Raw genomic sequence first — 17,500 nt, forward strand, 5'->3', positions numbered from 1 at the left:
CATCATGCAAAGCTGTAGAGGTCTCATGTGAAATCAATGGTGCAGGGATTATACAAAGATATCACAATTAATATCCTTGAATCCCAATGTACGACACTCTCTGACATGGTGGATTAGATCACCAGTCGTTTGGTTTAAGGGGCTTCTTTTGTTCGGCCAACCTGGACTGTAATCTCAACAGATGCGAGTCTTTCAGGTTGGGGAGCTGTTTGGGGATCTCTGACAGCACAAGGGGTTTGGAAATCTCAAGAGGCGAGATTACCAATAAATATTTTAGAACTCCGTGCAATTCTCAGGGCTCTTCAGTTTTGGCCTCTGCTAAAGAGAGAACCATTCATTTGTTTCAGACAATATCACAACTGTGGTGTATGTCAATCATCAGGGTGGGATTCACAGTCCCCAAGCTATGAAAGAAGTATCTCGGATACTTGCTTGGGCGGAAACCAGCTCCTGTCTAATCTCTGCGGTGCATATCCCAGGTGTAGACAATTGGGAGGCGGATTATCTCAACCGCCAGACCTTTACATCCAGGTGAGAGGTCTCTCCATCCAGATGTGTTTTCTCAGATTGTTCAGATGTGGGGTCTTCCAGAGATAGATCTCATGGCCTCTCATCTAAACAAGAAAATTCCCAGATACCTGTCCAGGTCCAGGGATGTTCAGGCGGAAGCAGTGGATGCACTGACACTTCCTTGGTGTTATCATCCTGCTTACATCTTCCCGCCTCTAGTTCTCCTTCCAAGAGTGATCTCCAAAATCATCATTGGAACAGTCTTTTGTGTTGCTGGTGGCTCCATCATGGCCACACAGGTTTTGGTATGCGGGATCCGGTTCGGATGTCCAGTTGCCACCTTGACACTTCCGTTAAGGCCAGACCTTTCTATCTCAAGGCCCATTTTTCCATCAGGATCTCAAATCATTAAATTTGAAGGTATGGAAATTGAACGCTTAGTTCCAAGTCATAGAGTTTCTCTAACTCAGTGATTAATACTATGTTACAAGCTCGTAAATCTGTCTCTAGAAAGTTTTATTATAGAGTTTGGAAGACTTACATTTCATGGTGTTCTTCTCATAAATTCTCCTGGCAATTCTTTTAGAATTCCTAGAATTTAACAGTTCCTTCAGGATGGTTTGGATAAGGGTTTGTCTGCAAGTTCCTTGAAAAGGTCAAATCTCCGCTCTTTCTGTTTTGTTTCACAGAAAGATTGCTATACTTCCTGATATTCACTGTTTTGTACAGGCTTTAGTTCATATTAAGCCTGTCATTAAATCAATTTCTCCTCCTTGGTTCTGAAGGCTTTACAGGCTCCTCAATTTGAGCCTATGCATTCTTTGGACATTAAAACTACTTTCTTGGAAAGTGTTGTTCCTTTTGGCTATCTCTTTCTGCTAGAAGAGTTTCTGAGCTATCTGCTCTTTCTTGTGAGTCTCCTTTTCTGAATTTTCATCAGGATAAGGGCAGTCTTGCGGACTTCTTTTCAATTTTTACCTAAGGTTGAATTCTAACAACATTAGTAGAGAAATTGTTGTCCCTTCCTTATGTCCTAATCCTAAGCAATTCTTTGGAGAGGATCCTTACATTCTTTGGATGTGGTAAAACTTTGAAATATTATGTGGAAGCTACTAAAGATTTCAGGAAGACTTCAGTCTATTTGTTTTTATTTCTGGGTCCTAGGAAAGGTCAGAAGGATTCTGCTATTTCCTTGGCTTCTTGGTTGAAACTTTTGATTCATCAAGCTTATTTGGAGTCGGGTCAGGCCCCGCCTCAGAGAATTACAGCTCATTCTACTAGATCAGTCCTCCACTTCGTGGGCTTTTAAGAATGAAGCTTCAGTTGATCAGATTTGGAAAGCGGCGACTTGGTCCTCTTTGCATACATTTTGGTAGAAAAGTTCTTCAGGGCAGCTGTTTCAGTTTGATTCTTCTGCTTTTGTTTTAAGTTTTTTTTCTTTCAAAAATGAAATAAACTTATTTTTTTGGGTTGTGGATTAATTTTTCAGCGGAATATGGCTGTTTGTATTTTTATTCCCTCCCTCTCTAGTGACTCTTGAGTGGAAGACTCCACATCTTGGGTATTGATATCCCATATGTCACTAGCTCATGGACTCTTGCCAATTACATGAAAGAAAACATAATTTATGTAAGAACTTACTGATAAATTAATTTCTTTCATATTGGCAAGAGTCCATGACGCCCACCCTTTTTATGGTGGTTATGATTTTTTGTATAAAGCACAATTATTTCCAAATTTCTTTGTTGATGCTTTCTACTCTTTTCATTATCACCCCACTGGTTGGCTATTCGTTAAACTGAATTGTGGGTGTGGTGAGGGGTGTATTTATAGGCAATTTGAGGTTTGGGAAACTTTGCCCCTCCTGGTAGGATTGTATATCCCATGTCACTAGCTCATGGGACTCTTGCCAATATGAAAGAAATGAATTTATCAGGTAAGTTCTTACATAAATTATGTTTTTGCACAATCTGATAAGGAAAGCAAAAAAACTGCATGCCCCATCTCAATCATGAAAAGTTTCATTTTGACTTTAGAGTTCCTATATGCAACATGAATATTCAGTGTATATATTTATTCTCATTGAATAACTTCTACAGGAGTCAGTATTCAAATGTACTATTTGAATATTAAAACTCATTTTACAGTCCAAATATAAAATCACTACATTCTCCTGCGGTCTAGCAAGGCTTTAAAGTACACAGTAATGAAGGAAAACAGAACATGAAGATATTGTTGCTAAATACTATTTGATAATAGTTCTTAAAAAAAGTTATTAGTGAGATTATATGATGGGGGATACATTTAAATACCTAACAAGCCAAAGATGAAAGACTATGAGGGCGGTTATCAAGCTGAGGCAGACAGGGGCGCACATACGAAGCCCTGTCAGCCGCAGCTCGCCTCTGTCAGGCTGAATTCCCCTGGCTATTTTGCGCTCGTGTGCAATCCCGCCCCCTGCCCGTGCATAGCCAATCATGCGTAGGCAGGAGCTGTCAATTTCCCCGGTCGGACTAGACCGCAGAGATTACATTTCGCCACTTTAGAGGTGGCGAAAGATTAGGGAAGCAGCGGTCTGATGACCGCTGCTTGTTAAATACGGCATGCAGGTTCTCTTGTGAGAACCTGCAGCCGTAGTGAGTCGAAAGGCTTGCAAAGCCTTTGATAAATCTGTAGGCCTGAACTAAAGCAAATGCAAGCACAATAAGGCAGGGCATTAGTGTATTAGCCCGAAGGCTTACAAGCAAAAGACCTTTGTACAAATCCATAAGGCTAAGAGTACCCTAATTTTTTCCCCCGTAACAACCCCTCAATAATAGCCACCTTCCCTGAGACAACAATGGCACCTAGTAACAAGCTATACACAAAGGGCGCCACAATAGTGCATTAGCATGAAAAGACTTCAGTGAATCATAAAGAAGTAAATGAAACTCACTCAGTTTAAAGCATCTAATCTCAATGTTGTAGATAACACAAGCTGTATATTCTAATAAACTGCCAGCTCACTTAACCTTGGTCCCCTTGCCCACTGGTCTGAGAATCATGATCCAGCTTTGCAATCATATATAAAGGATGGCAACAGAATTAAAGGGACACTAAAGTCAAAATGAAAATTCCTGCATTCAGACAGAGCATAACCTCTATTTCCAGTTCCTTTTTGCTCAGTCTTTATGTATGAACTTATGCTGAGGCATACCAACCTGTGCAGAAGAGCTTTCTATCCGACATCACTTTACCATCTCTAGTTATCTCACCGACTGCTGTGTTTGAATCTGCTATTTGCCATTAAAGATAAAAAATATAATAAAAGTATTTATTTCTATCTTGGTGTCTGGGACGTTCCTATAACACAGTGTATATGTATATTAGTCTTTAATTGGCTGAAGGCAGGGAAATGAATATCTCTGTCAGAATAAGATGTAATATTAATTTGCTATTGCTTTTTATTGTGCAATTCTACTGTACTTAAAGGGACATTACACACTAGATTTTTTTTGCATAAATGTGTTGTAGATCTATTTATATAGCCTATACAGCTTTTTTTTTAAATGTATAGTTTTGCTTATTTTTAAATAACAGTGCAGATTTTCAGAGAAAGTTTTAGGAGAATACTGATGTATACCTACTCCAGCTTGCTCCTGTTTGTGTTAGGAGTCTTTCATATGCAGAGGAAGGGGAGTGTCTGCTATTTGCCACTTTCGGTGGGTGTTCCAGCTACCTTTTTAACATTGCTAAACTGGGAGCTTCTAAGTAAGTTTTTTTTAACATTTTTATACTGGATCTTTATATCAGTATCTGTGCATCTTATTCTTTATAGTAGTGTCTATTACATGCAGTTATATGACAATTGGAGTATACTTTCCCTTTAATGGTCCTTTAAATCCAAACCACAAAAGCCAGTACAGGATGCTCTGAATTTGGTAGATTTTTATTCTGCAGTTAGTGCAGTTTTGATACTAAATGGCTTCTTGTTGACCCTGACTAGATATTGTGTTATGTGCAGAGAGGACGTACTACATAGCAGCAGCTCAGTAATTCGCCAAGGTCAGAGGAGCCTGCAGCTGTGTGTGCTCGGCGAGTGCAAGTAGCCAATGAGGATACAGAATTATATTTAAGCGTATGCAGACCAGGACATTATTTAACATAGTCTGTTTAGCCCGTTATGTATTTGTGTCTTACAAGACAATTAGGTTACCCACAAGAGACGGCACATTTCCTGCAAACCCTGTCCTCACATTCTAACAGACAATCTCACCAACCAGCAAATAACAGGACCACAAAATGCTCTTCCTTTCTGTTCATCAAATGTGTTGTACTTCTTTATATAACATTTGCAAAAACTGGGGACACTGCATTCTAGTGTGGATAGACCAATAGGGAAACATCACAATGTCCAGGATTTGAAAGTAACAATATTGAAAAGGAAGTTCAGGTCCCAAATAGAAAGAAGGATTTGGGAATACTCATTCACAGACATATTTAACTCTTTCAATATAGGATGGAGCCTGACCCATGGCTTTATGAAGTCATAATTCCGAGGGAAATGGTAAATCTAATTTCTTGATATTAAACACTCCGTATTTAATAACTCAGATTAATGTACAATACCCCCTACACGGGGTAGACAGACGCATCGTCCTGCTCTCTGTGATTCCAAACAAACATCTTCACACATAAACACAGCAAATGCTCATGCATTACAGATATAAATGCATATACCTTACCCTGTATATAAATATGACTGAGCTTCACTTGTACATCACAATGCCTGACGAAGGGACCTCGGTGTCCTGAAAGCTTAAAACTGTATCCACTATTAGTTATCTATTAAAGGTATCACCTGTATGTCGCTTTTGTTTTGTTTTTTTCTTACATAGGTTTTTTACTTTTTGTTTAATACACTGCTAACACGGTACCATTCTTTTTCTGTAATTTACCTAAAATATACGTCCTATACCGCAACCTCTGTACCCAGCTCTACGGAATTTGGTGGCGCCATACAAATAAATAATAATAATAAAAATACAAGAAACCTAAATAGAATTGTGATCTGACCAAAACAGTAAACATGTTTTTCTGTTGACCCCAAGAACCTGGAAATATCTGGATGAATAGGAATATAGAGATAAGTATCTGTCTCATCTATAGTGGTCAAATCAAACGTGAATGAAGAATTGATGCTGTTTTGAAGACAAATATTGATTTGATTTTTCTTCTTTTCACTCGCTGGCATTTTGTTATAGTGATGGCAAAAACAGATCCGGAATGTTAGCAGTATTGTAGATAAGAGTTTCATTCATCAGATGTAATGAAGTTGTGCTATACTTACTTTTTAATATAGATATGAAATTCAAATACCCTGTGCTTCACCGCCCACTTCAAAAGTAACTTTTTCTGTGAGCTAAGGGTTTCAGTTGTTGTCCAATCAGCACTCTCCCCTTTTGGGTGCTTTTTTGTAGCTATGGTGCTAATTGGAGAACAATTTAAACCATTAGCTCAGAGAAAAAATTTACTTTTGAAGCGGGTAGTGGAGTATTTTAATTTCATATCTATATTAAAAAGTAAGTTATAGCACAACTTCATTACATCTGATGAATGAAACTCTATCTACAATACTGCTAACATTCCGGATCTGTTTTTGCCATCACTATAACAAAATGCCAGCGAGTGAAAAGAAGAAAAATCAAATCAATATTTGTCTTCAAAACAGCATCAATTCTTCATTCACGTTTGATTTGACCACTATAGATGAGACAGATACTTATCTCTATATTCCTATTCATCCAATATTTCCAGGTTCTTGGGGTCAACAGAAAACATGTTACTGTTTTGGTCAGATCACAATTCTATTTAGGTTTCTTGTATTTTTATTATTATTATTTATTTGTATGGCGCCACCAAATTCCGTAGAGCTGGGTACAGAGGTTGCGGTATAGGACGTATATTTTAGGTAAATTACAGAAAAGAATGGTACCGTGTTAGCAGTGTATTAAACAAAAAGTAAAAAACCTATGTAAGAAAAAAACAAAACAAAAGCGACATACAGGTGATACCTTTAATAGATAACTAATAGTGGATACAGTTTTAAGCTTTCAGGACACCGAGGTCCCTTCGTCAGGCATTGTGATGTACAAGTGAAGCTCAGTCATATTTATATACAGGGTAAGGTATATGCATTTATATCTGTAATGCATGAGCATTTGCTGTGTTTATGTGTGAAGATGTTTGTTTGGAATCACAGAGAGCAGGACGATGCGTCTGTCTACCCCGTGTAGGGGGTATTGTACATTAATCTGAGTTATTAAATACGGAGTGTTTAATATCAAAAATTAGATTTACCATTTCCCTCGGAATTATGACTTCATAAAGCCATGGGTCAGGCTCCATCCTATATTGAAAGAGTTAAATATGTCTGTGAATGAGTATTCCCAAATCCTTCTTTCTATTTGGACCTGAACTTCCTTTTCAATATGTTACTTTCAAATCCTGGACATTGTGATGTTTCCCTATTGGTCTATCCACACTAGAATGCAGTGTCCCCAGTTTTTGCAAATGTTACATATAAAGAAGTACAACACATTTGATGAACAGAAAGGAAGAGCATTTTGTGGTCCTGTTATTTGCTGGTTGGTGAGATTGTCTGTTAGAATGTGAGGACAGGGTTTGCAGGAAATGTGCCGTCTCTTGTGGGTAACCTAATTGTCTTGTAAGACACAAATACATAACGGGCTAAACAGACTATGTTAAATAATGTCCTGGTCTGCATACGCTTAAATATAATTCTGTATCCTCATTGGCTACTTGCACTCGCCGAGCACACACAGCTGCAGGCTCCTCTGACCTTGGCGAATTACTGAGCTGCTGCTATGTAGTACGTCCTCTCTGCACATAACACAATATCTAGTCAGGGTCAACAAGAAGCCATTTAGTATCAAAACTGCACTAACTGCAGAATAAAAATCTACCAAATTCAGAGCATCCTGTACTGGCTTTTGTGGTTTGGATTTAAAGGACCATTAAAGGGAAAGTATACTCCAATTGTCATATAACTGCATGTAATAGACACTACTATAAAGAATAAGATGCACAGATACTGATATAAAGATCCAGTATAAAAATGTTAAAAAAAACTTACTTAGAAGCTCCCAGTTTAGCAATGTTAAAAAGGTAGCTGGAACACCCACCGAAAGTGGCAAATAGCAGACACTCCCCCTTCCTCTGCATATGAAAAGACTCCTAACACAAACAGGAGCAAGCTGGAGTAGGTATACATCAGTATTCTCCTAAAACTTTCTCTGAAAATCTGCACTGTTATTTAAAAAAAGCAAAACTATACATTTAAAAAAAAAAGCTGTATAGGCTATATAAATAGATCTACAACACATTTATGCAAAAAAAATCTAGTGTGTAATGTCCCTTTAAGTACAGTAGAATTGCACAATAAAAAGCAATAGCAAATTAATATTACATCTTATTCTGACAGAGATATTCATTTCCCTGCCTTCAGCCAATTAAAGACTAATATACATATACACTGTGTTATAGGAACGTCCCAGACACCAAGATAGAAATAAATACTTTTATTATATTTTTTATCTTTAATGGCAAATAGCAGATTCAAACACAGCAGTCGGTGAGATAACTAGAGATGGTAAAGTGATGTCGGATAGAAAGCTCTTCTGCACAGGTTGGTATGCCTCAGCATAAGTTCATACATAAAGACTGAGCAAAAAGGAACTGGAAATAGAGGTTATGCTCTGTCTGAATGCAGGAATTTTCATTTTGACTTTAGTGTCCCTTTAATTCTGTTGCCATCCTTTATATATGATTGCAAAGCTGGATCATGATTCTCAGACCAGTGGGCAAGGGGACCAAGGTTAAGTGAGCTGGCAGTTTATTAGAATATACAGCTTGTGTTATCTACAACATTGAGATTAGATGCTTTAAACTGAGTGAGTTTCATTTACTTCTTTATGATTCACTGAAGTCTTTTCATGCTAATGCACTATTGTGGCGCCCTTTGTGTATAGCTTGTTACTAGGTGCCATTGTTGTCTCAGGGAAGGTGGCTATTATTGAGGGGTTGTTACGGGGGAAAAAATTAGGGTACTCTTAGCCTTATGGATTTGTACAAAGGTCTTTTGCTTGTAAGCCTTCGGGCTAATACACTAATGCCCTGCCTTATTGTGCTTGCATTTGCTTTAGTTCAGGCCTACAGATTTATCAAAGGCTTTGCAAGCCTTTCGACTCACTACGGCTGCAGGTTCTCACAAGAGAACCTGCATGCCGTATTTAACAAGCAGCGGTCATCAGACCGCTGCTTCCCTAATCTTTCGCCACCTCTAAAGTGGCGAAATGTAATCTCTGCGGTCTAGTCCGACCGGGGAAATTGACAGCTCCTGCCTACGCATGATTGGCTATGCACGGGCAGGGGGCGGGATTGCACACGAGCGCAAAATAGCCAGGGGAATTCAGCCTGACAGAGGCGAGCTGCGGCTGACAGGGCTTCGTATGTGCGCCCTGTCTGCCTCAGCTTGATAACCGCCCTCATAGTCTTTCATCTTTGGCTTGTTAGGTATTTAAATGTATCCCCATCATATAATCTCACTAAATAACTTTTTTTAAGAACTATTATCAAATAGTATTTAGCACAAATATCTTCATGTTCTGTTTTCCTTCATTACTGTGTACTTTAAAGCCTTGCTAGACGCAGGAGAATGTAGTGATTTTATATTTGGACTGTAAAATGAGTTTTAATATTCAAATAGTACATTTGAATACTGACTCCTGTAGAAGTTAATTCAATGAGAATAAATATTTACACTGAATATTCATGTTGCATATAGGAACTCTAAAGTCAAAATGAAACTTTCATGATTGAGATGGGGCATGCAGTTTTTTTGCTTTCCTTATCAGATTGTGCAAAAACATAATTTATGTAAGAACTTACCTGATAAATTCATTTCTTTCATATTGGCAAGAGTCCATGAGCTAGTGACATTGGGATATACAATCCTACCAGGAGGGCAAAGTTTCCCAAACCTCAAATTGCCTATAAATACACCCCTCACCACACCCACAATTCAGTTTAACGAATAGCCAACCAGTGGGGTGATAAAGAAAAGAGTAGAAAGCATCAACAAAGGAAATTTGGAAATAAATTGTGCTTTATACAAAAAATCATAACCTGCTCCTACTGAGCATGTGCAAGAATAAGTGTGTATGCATTTGTGAATGGCTGTCACATGGTACGTTTATGCATTTGTGAATGGCTGATGGCTGTCACATGGTACGTGTATGCATTTGTGAATGGCTGATGGCTGTCACATGGTACGTGTATGCATTTGTGAATGGCTGATGGCTGTCACATGGTACGTGTATGCATTTGTGAATGGCTGTCACATGGTACAGGGGGAGTGGAAATAGATATAACGTTTAAAATTGTCAGAAAAAAAAAAATCTACTACTCATTTAAAGTTCAGACTAAGTGCTATTGCATAGTCTTGTTATCTTGCATTTGTTGATTATGCAAATCTACTGTGTTGACTGGTCCTTTAATAAAAGATATTGGACAAAAGTATGTGGTCCAATCCGCTCACAGTAGGTAACAGCGCAATATCCTCAGCTCTCAGACAATGCTATTCATTGTTATCTATGTCTTTTGCTGCCTCACATTGATTTCTAACAGGTGTATTATGCTGGTCTGTGCAAAATCCTCCAAATACCCGTCCAAGGTCCTTATATCCAAAGTGCACACAAAAACAACAAAAAACCAAGACCAACTAGACACAAAAAAAAAAAAAAAAAAAAAAGACCAAATACACACCAAAGACAACAAAAAAACAAGGACAACTACACACCAAAAAACCAAGGCCAACTACACACCAAAGACAACAAACAAACAAGACCAACTACACACCAAAAACAACAAAAAACCAAGGCCAACTACACACCAAAAAAACAAGGCCAAATACACACCAAAGACAACAAACAAACAAGGCCAACTACACACCAAAGACAACAAAAAAACAAGGCCAACTACACACCAAAAAACCAAGGCCAACTACACACCAAAGACAACAAACAAACAAGGCCAACTACACACCAAAGACAACAAACAAGGCCAACTACACACCAAAGACAAACAAACAAGGCCAACTACACACCAAAAAACCAAGGCCAACTACACACCAAAGACAACAAACAAACAAGACCAACTACACACCAAAAACAACAAAAAACCAAGGCCAACTACACACCAAAAAAACAAGGCCAAATACACACCAAAGACAACAAACAAACAAGGCCAACTACACACCAAAGACAACAAAAAACCAAGGCCAACTACACACCAAAAAACCAAGGCCAACTACACACCAAAGACAACAAACAAACAAGGCCAACTACACACCAAAGACAACAAACAAGGCCAACTACACACCAAAGACAACAAACAAGGCCAACTACACACCAAAAAAACAAGGCCAACTACACACCAAAGACAACAAACAAACAAGACCAACTACACACCAAAAACAACAAAAAACCAAGGCCAACTACACACCAAAAAAACAAGGCCAACTACACACCAAAGACAACAAACAAACAAGGCCAACTACACACCAAAAACAACAAAAAAACAAGGCCAACTACACACCAAAAACAACAAAAAACAAAGGCCAACTACACACCAAAAACAACAAAAAACCAAGGCCAACTACACACCAAAAACAACAAAAAAACAATGGCCAATAGAGTAGAATATATCAAAATATTATTGAAGATGTGGGACAAGCTAAGATAAAAAGATTATTAAAAGGTTTTACACATTTTAGCTAAAGAAACATTTCTCAGACTTAAAGGGACAATGAACCCAAAATGTTTCTTTCGTGATTCAGATATAGCAGCAATTTTAAGCAACTTTCTAATTTACTCCTATTATACATTTTTCTTTGTTCTCTTGCTATCTTTATTTGAAAAAGAAGGCATCTAAGGTGTTTTTTTTTGGTTCAGACTCTGAACAGCATTTTTTTTATTGGTTGATCACCAAAAATGGGCCGGCATCTAAACTTACATTCTTGCATTTCAAATAAAGATACCAAGAGAATAAAGACAATTTGATAATTTGAGTAAATTAGAAAGTTGCTTAAAATTTCATGCTCTATCTGAATTATGAAAGAAAAAATGTGGGTTCAGTGTCCCTTTAACTCACTGAACTCATTTAATTTATATGAGATATTCCTTTTCATACCAACATTCCTCTAATTCCTCCTAATGTACAGGGTGATATCATTAATTGTTGGTAATAAACCATTCAAGGAGTACATCATTACTACATGAAAAGGAAAATGCAACCTAAAAGTTTCCCTTTATGATTCAGATACAGAATACAATTTTAAATAACATTCCAATTTACTTCTATTATCAAATTTGTTTAATTCTTTAGGTATCCTTTGTTGAAGAAATAGCAATGCACATGGGTGAGCCAATCACATGAGGCAGCTATGTGCAGTCACCAATCAGCAGCTACTGAATCTATTTAGATAGAAAGGATATCAGGAAAATCAAGCAAAGTAGATAATTGAAGTAAATGGGAAAATTGATTAAAATGGCTGCTCTTTCTAGATCATGAAAGAAAAAAAAAATGGGTTTAATGTCCCTTTATTTTGTATTTGTTATTATATATAGTTGTTATATTTGTTTGTAAAGGGGACTGGATTTAAGACTCCAACGATGGAAGAAGAGATAAATTAGAGAATTAAATCAGTTAGTATAAAACTTTCAGTTCTCATTTGATCTTTTTCTATATATCTGTTTTTATATATTTCACACCATTACCTGGTTTTTGTTTGTTTGTTTTTGGTGAGCATTTTATAGAGGCGGCTCTTGTCACGGTTCACTAGAGGATCTTACACAAGCAGATTCAGAGGCATAACACCAAGTATTTGTGAGTGGATTTTTCAGGGTGCAGAGAAAGACGACCATAATTAGCATTTGCTGGGAGAGAAGGACATTACTCGGTTTAATACCTACAGCGGATCTGAACATACATCATTTACCTGACGTCATGAATTAAAGACAAAATGTCTTTCATGTCCTTAAGACTAATTATCTAACGACCAAGCTGATAGCTCTGAAAGCTTAAAGAAAAGATAAATGCTTTTGTATCTCAAAGGATTTCAATCTGGTTTAAGTCAAATCAATCCAGCAGATCTAATATGACAAATAACACAAGCACTGAAACCGTGACATAACATATGTTCATAGAAACAGGTCCAATAATAAAGGCTATGAAGTGTCTGAGAACCGTAAATTCTACAATATATATAATTTTTTTGAATGAAGTGACAGCGGACCTTATACAGGAGGAACAGTTTTCCACAATGCATTAGAGTTTGAGGGGGCCAGGTAGACCTGCTGGAGCAGAAATAACGTAACTCAGCCAGTAATTCATATTGCTGAGGATTTCCTTGAGGAATATCATGATGAATAACTAACCTAGTGAATTAACGGTTATCATATTGAGAGGATGAGTAGCAGCTACAGATTCTGCGGGTCACAACTGCTTCCATAAAAAGATTATGTGAAGACAAAAAAAAAACTGTATTCTCTGAAGAACTGGATCAGAGTATTTATGTGAAGCATTTAACTGTTTAAACAAAAGACAAGTTAATTATATACATTATTACTTATCGGGCTAGCACAACACACTGGTAGCCTTGCTGAGTAGGACCCTGGTATGTTCGCTACAAACTAAGCATCCTCGAAGTATCTAGTGCTATACGTGCGCCTGTACTAATAAGGAATGGATCAATTCTACACAGGGGGGTGATGAGCAGCAAATCTTTACCTCTCCAAGTGGATAAGGCCCATTAGATTTAGCTTCATGTGCTGTCAAAACAGAATAAGTGAGACATTGTGTTTCCATCAGCTGCTTTTCTTCTTAAAATCAAACTATTAGAATTACTTTTGCATTGGTTTGTTCTATGACAGTGACGTTATACAATACCTAATGAAAGTACTTACAAGGCATTGTTTGTACACACTGTGTCACGTTTATATAAACCAAAGCTTCTGATAGTCAGACACCACAGGGATATTTGAATAATAGTGACTGCAGGGCTCCTTCCATAATACAGACATCCTTAGAGGGATGCAAGGGTAGGAAGGAAGGGAAGCAGAATGAAAAGAAGCCAAACCTATATTGTCTAGTAAGAGAACATGGCAAGAGACACAAAGCACACTGGTTTAGTTAAAAATGAATCTGATATGTTTAATAAAGCTTGTAAATACCAAATTGTGTACAAACAGCAAATCACACACCCACACAACACTATTTCCATTTACAAAACATGTTTTCATATGAAACCTCCATGCCAACATAAAAACATTTATCATGGCAAAGAACAAAGGTGATGGGAGATTAAAAACAGCTCACAAAGAGCCAATAATATAAGCACAATAGTACAAAAAGGTTCTATGGACATAGCAGACTATGCTGCAAATTGCACAGACAGCCACCCAAGGCCATCAGGAATTGCTGAGTTCACCCACTGCAGCTCCCACTCCCTATACCAAATGGCACTGTTTTGCTTTGTTAATCTAGTAACCTTGGTCAAATGAGTCCTCCGTGGAGTCGCTAAAGGATGAACCTGCCTCCGTCTCCTTCAGCAGTAAACAAAAAGGCCTCTTCCTACCCACGGGCTGCTTAGCTCTGACAGTCCCGCAGCTGGAGGTGACATTACCAGGAGACCTGAAGTATCCCTGAATTTTGCTGGGCTTCCCTGACAGCATGTTATACATATTGGATGACCGCGATCTGGCAAGCGGCTGTGCGGACCATCCGTCTCTCAGAGAGTCCTCATCTTCCTCTGTATCTGTATCTGAAACCAAAGAACATTTTAAACACGAAGAGGAAAAACACCTCATTGCAAGGAACAGCTTCTAGAAGAAGAGGTCAGAGAAACTCAAACTGGTGAAAACACACTTGATGACCAGAGCAGGACAGTACATAATCCATGACGCGCCAGATTTTGATCTACCACTGGAAACAAAGTTCAAATACCCATAATGATGCTGTAAACCTATTGCCAAGCATAATAAAAGAGAAAATTCTGTGATCCAGTCTGATGTATATAAAAATGTATTCTTATTATCTTTATGTGTAATGTGACAATACAGAGGTACAATAAATAAAGACGGGGAGAGCAGACTGGGACAAGGATTACAGGGCTCTGCTCCCTACCAAGCTAACAACAGAAATACAAAAAAAACTTCTAGTATCAACTCAAAATCAGATGTTACATAATTTGTATACACAGTTACATAAAAAAGACCAATGGACCAGATCACATCACCTTCTCAGAATGATTTGGGAATGAAATGCAGCTTTATAGACAACATCCTAATATACAAAACAGACAAACAATTCTGCTGATAAGAAGCTGAGATACATATACAAATTTTATGGAAAATGAGCAACATTCAGTGAAATAAAGTTCTCATCTGACAGAGTCTTAGTATAAAACAAAGGCACAAAAGTGACGCTACGCTACCCCAGAACATCACTCACTGTAGGAGCAGCTGCTGACTTCAGATACAGCCATGTGAGTAACTTTCATTTGTTCTTTGACCTTCAGCAACGCTTCCATCTTCTTGATTTTTGAGCCCTTTTTGCTTTTACCTTCTTTGGATGTTGCTAGCGGCAGGTGCAGGGCCCGGAGTGACCCAGATTCTGGGGCTGACAAACATCTGCTGCTCCTTTCCCCTTTGTGTTCCCCCCCACTGCTGTCTGAAAACTTGAATGTGGTCCGTAGTTTGTCCTGTTTGGTGAGAGATAAAGCCTTGTTCAGCTTGCTGGCCAGGTGCTCCTGATCACTGCCTCTCTTTTTCTTTCTGATCTTACTATGGACCTAGAGACAAGACACAGAGAAAATCATGTAATCTGTATATATCTACACTGCCTTAGGATCAAATAGCTGAGCCCTCCGTGTTGGACACACACTACTTATTAAAAACAAATGATGCTAGTACTTATTAATAGACTGGGTATGCAATCTCATTTATCCCTGAGACAGCACCAATCAGCTGGAGAAATTGCTCCCTATCCCCCCCTCTTTTTTTTTTTTCTTTCCTCTCTCTCTCCTTCCATCCACTCCTTATACATTTTTCATCTCTTTGTTCTATTCCCCCTAGGGTCAGGAATACTTTCGGCAACATTTTTCCTGGAATGTTTGACTGTATATGGGGCCACGTTTCCTAGTTAATATATTACATTATTCTGGGTTTCAAGAACAAAACTTGAGAAAGCATTAAAAAAAATGTGTATGTATATTTGTAATACGTGCAACTACAAGTTTTCTTTTTTTTTATGCAACAAAATAGAAAATGTGAGGTTTATTTCTACTATTTTAACACAACTGTGACGTATCAAAATTGTTCATTTTGTGATTGATATGTTCGCTCTTAGTATCTGTATATGACTTTTGCAACTCAATATATCTGTATTTTACATATTTAACCTCAATAAAAAATTATTGGAAAAAAAAAAATTATGCTTACCTGATAATTTCATTTCCATCGAGGGGAGGAGAGTCCACGGCTTCATTCATTACTGTTGGGAATTAAGAACCTGGCCACCAGGAGGAGGAAAAGACACCCCAGCCAAAGGCTTAAATACCTCCCCCACTCCGCTCATCCCCCAGTCATTCTGCCGAGGGAACAAGGAACAGTAGGAGAAACATCAGGGTATAAATGGTGCCAGAAGAATAAATTTAGGTCGGCCCATCGGAGATAAGGGTGGGAGCCGTGGACTCTCCTCCCCTCGATGGAAATGAAATTATCAGGTAAGCATAATTTAAGTTTTCCATCTAAAGGGGAGGAGAGTCCACGGCTTCATTCATTACTGTTGGGAACATATACCCAAGCTCTAGAGGACACTGAATAAAACCGGGAGGGTAAAAGGCGAACCCTAATCTGAGGGCACCACAGCCCGCAAAATCTTTCTCCCAAAAACAGCATCCGCAGAAGGAAAACAGTCAAATTTGTAAAACTTTGTAAAAGTGTGTAAGGAGGACCATGTCGCTGCCTTACAAATTGACTACATAGAGGCCTCATTCTTGAAGGCCCAAGACAAAGCCACAGTTCTAGTTGAATGAGCCGTGATCCTCTGAGGAGGCTTATGTCCTGCTGTCTCATAAGCCAAGCGAATAAAGCTCCTCAACCAAAAAGACAAAGAAGTAGAAGAGGCTTGCGCTTCCCTGAATACACCACAAAACGAGATGTAGAATGTATGAAATCCTTTGTAGCCTGAAGATAGAACTTTAAGGCACGAACCACATACAGGTTATGAAGTAACCTCTCCTTAGAAGAAGAAGGGCTAGGACATAAAGAAGGAACAATCCTGATTGATGTTACGGTTAGACACCACGTTGGGAAGAAACCCCAAACCAGTGCGAAGCACAGCCTTATCCGCATGAAAAACCAGATAAGGATGATCACATTGCAAGGCAGCCAGTTCAGATACTCTGTGTGCCGATTCAATGGCCAACAGAAAAAGAACCTTCCAGGACAGAATCATAATGTCAATGGAGTGCATAGGCTCAAACGGAACCTTCTGCAATACCTTAAGGACCAAGTTTAAGCTCCATGGGGAAGCAGACCGTCTAAAGACAGGCCTCATTCTAGACAGAGCCTGAACAAAAGATTGTATGTCAGGGAGCTCAGCGAATCTCCTATGCAACAAGAATGATAAGCCCGAAATCTGTCCCTTTTAGGAAGTGGCGGCACCTTCACCATAAGCCAAGGATATCTATGCTTCTCACACCAGAACAAGTCCTCCACACCTTATGGTAGATGTGACGAGTAACTGGCTTCCTTGAGAGCAAAAGAAGAAGATCCCTCGAATGATCCTGTGCGACGGTGCCTGGACTAGGATGTCACAGCAATGTCTCTTGCCACTGCAAGTAGCGCCGCCAGAACCTTCGTGAAGA

The 17,500-nt window shown here is 38.6% G+C and overlaps 1 protein-coding gene across 1 annotated transcript in view; it reads right to left on the minus strand.

The window, feature by feature from the left end:
- Positions 1 to 17,500, minus strand: part of TNRC18 (trinucleotide repeat containing 18) — a 466,016-nt gene that overhangs the window by 209,374 nt on the left and 239,142 nt on the right. The window contains exons 14-15 of the mRNA XM_053694281.1: positions 15,082 to 15,421; positions 14,120 to 14,392 (exon numbers count right to left, since the gene is read on the minus strand). Coding sequence (XP_053550256.1) covers positions 14,120 to 14,392; positions 15,082 to 15,421 — 613 coding nt within the window. The remainder of the gene's footprint in view (positions 1 to 14,119; positions 14,393 to 15,081; positions 15,422 to 17,500) is intronic.

The sequence above is a fragment of the Bombina bombina genome, chromosome 11, assembly GCF_027579735.1.
Source record: "Bombina bombina isolate aBomBom1 chromosome 11, aBomBom1.pri, whole genome shotgun sequence".
Taxonomy (NCBI): Eukaryota; Metazoa; Chordata; class Amphibia; order Anura; family Bombinatoridae; genus Bombina; species Bombina bombina.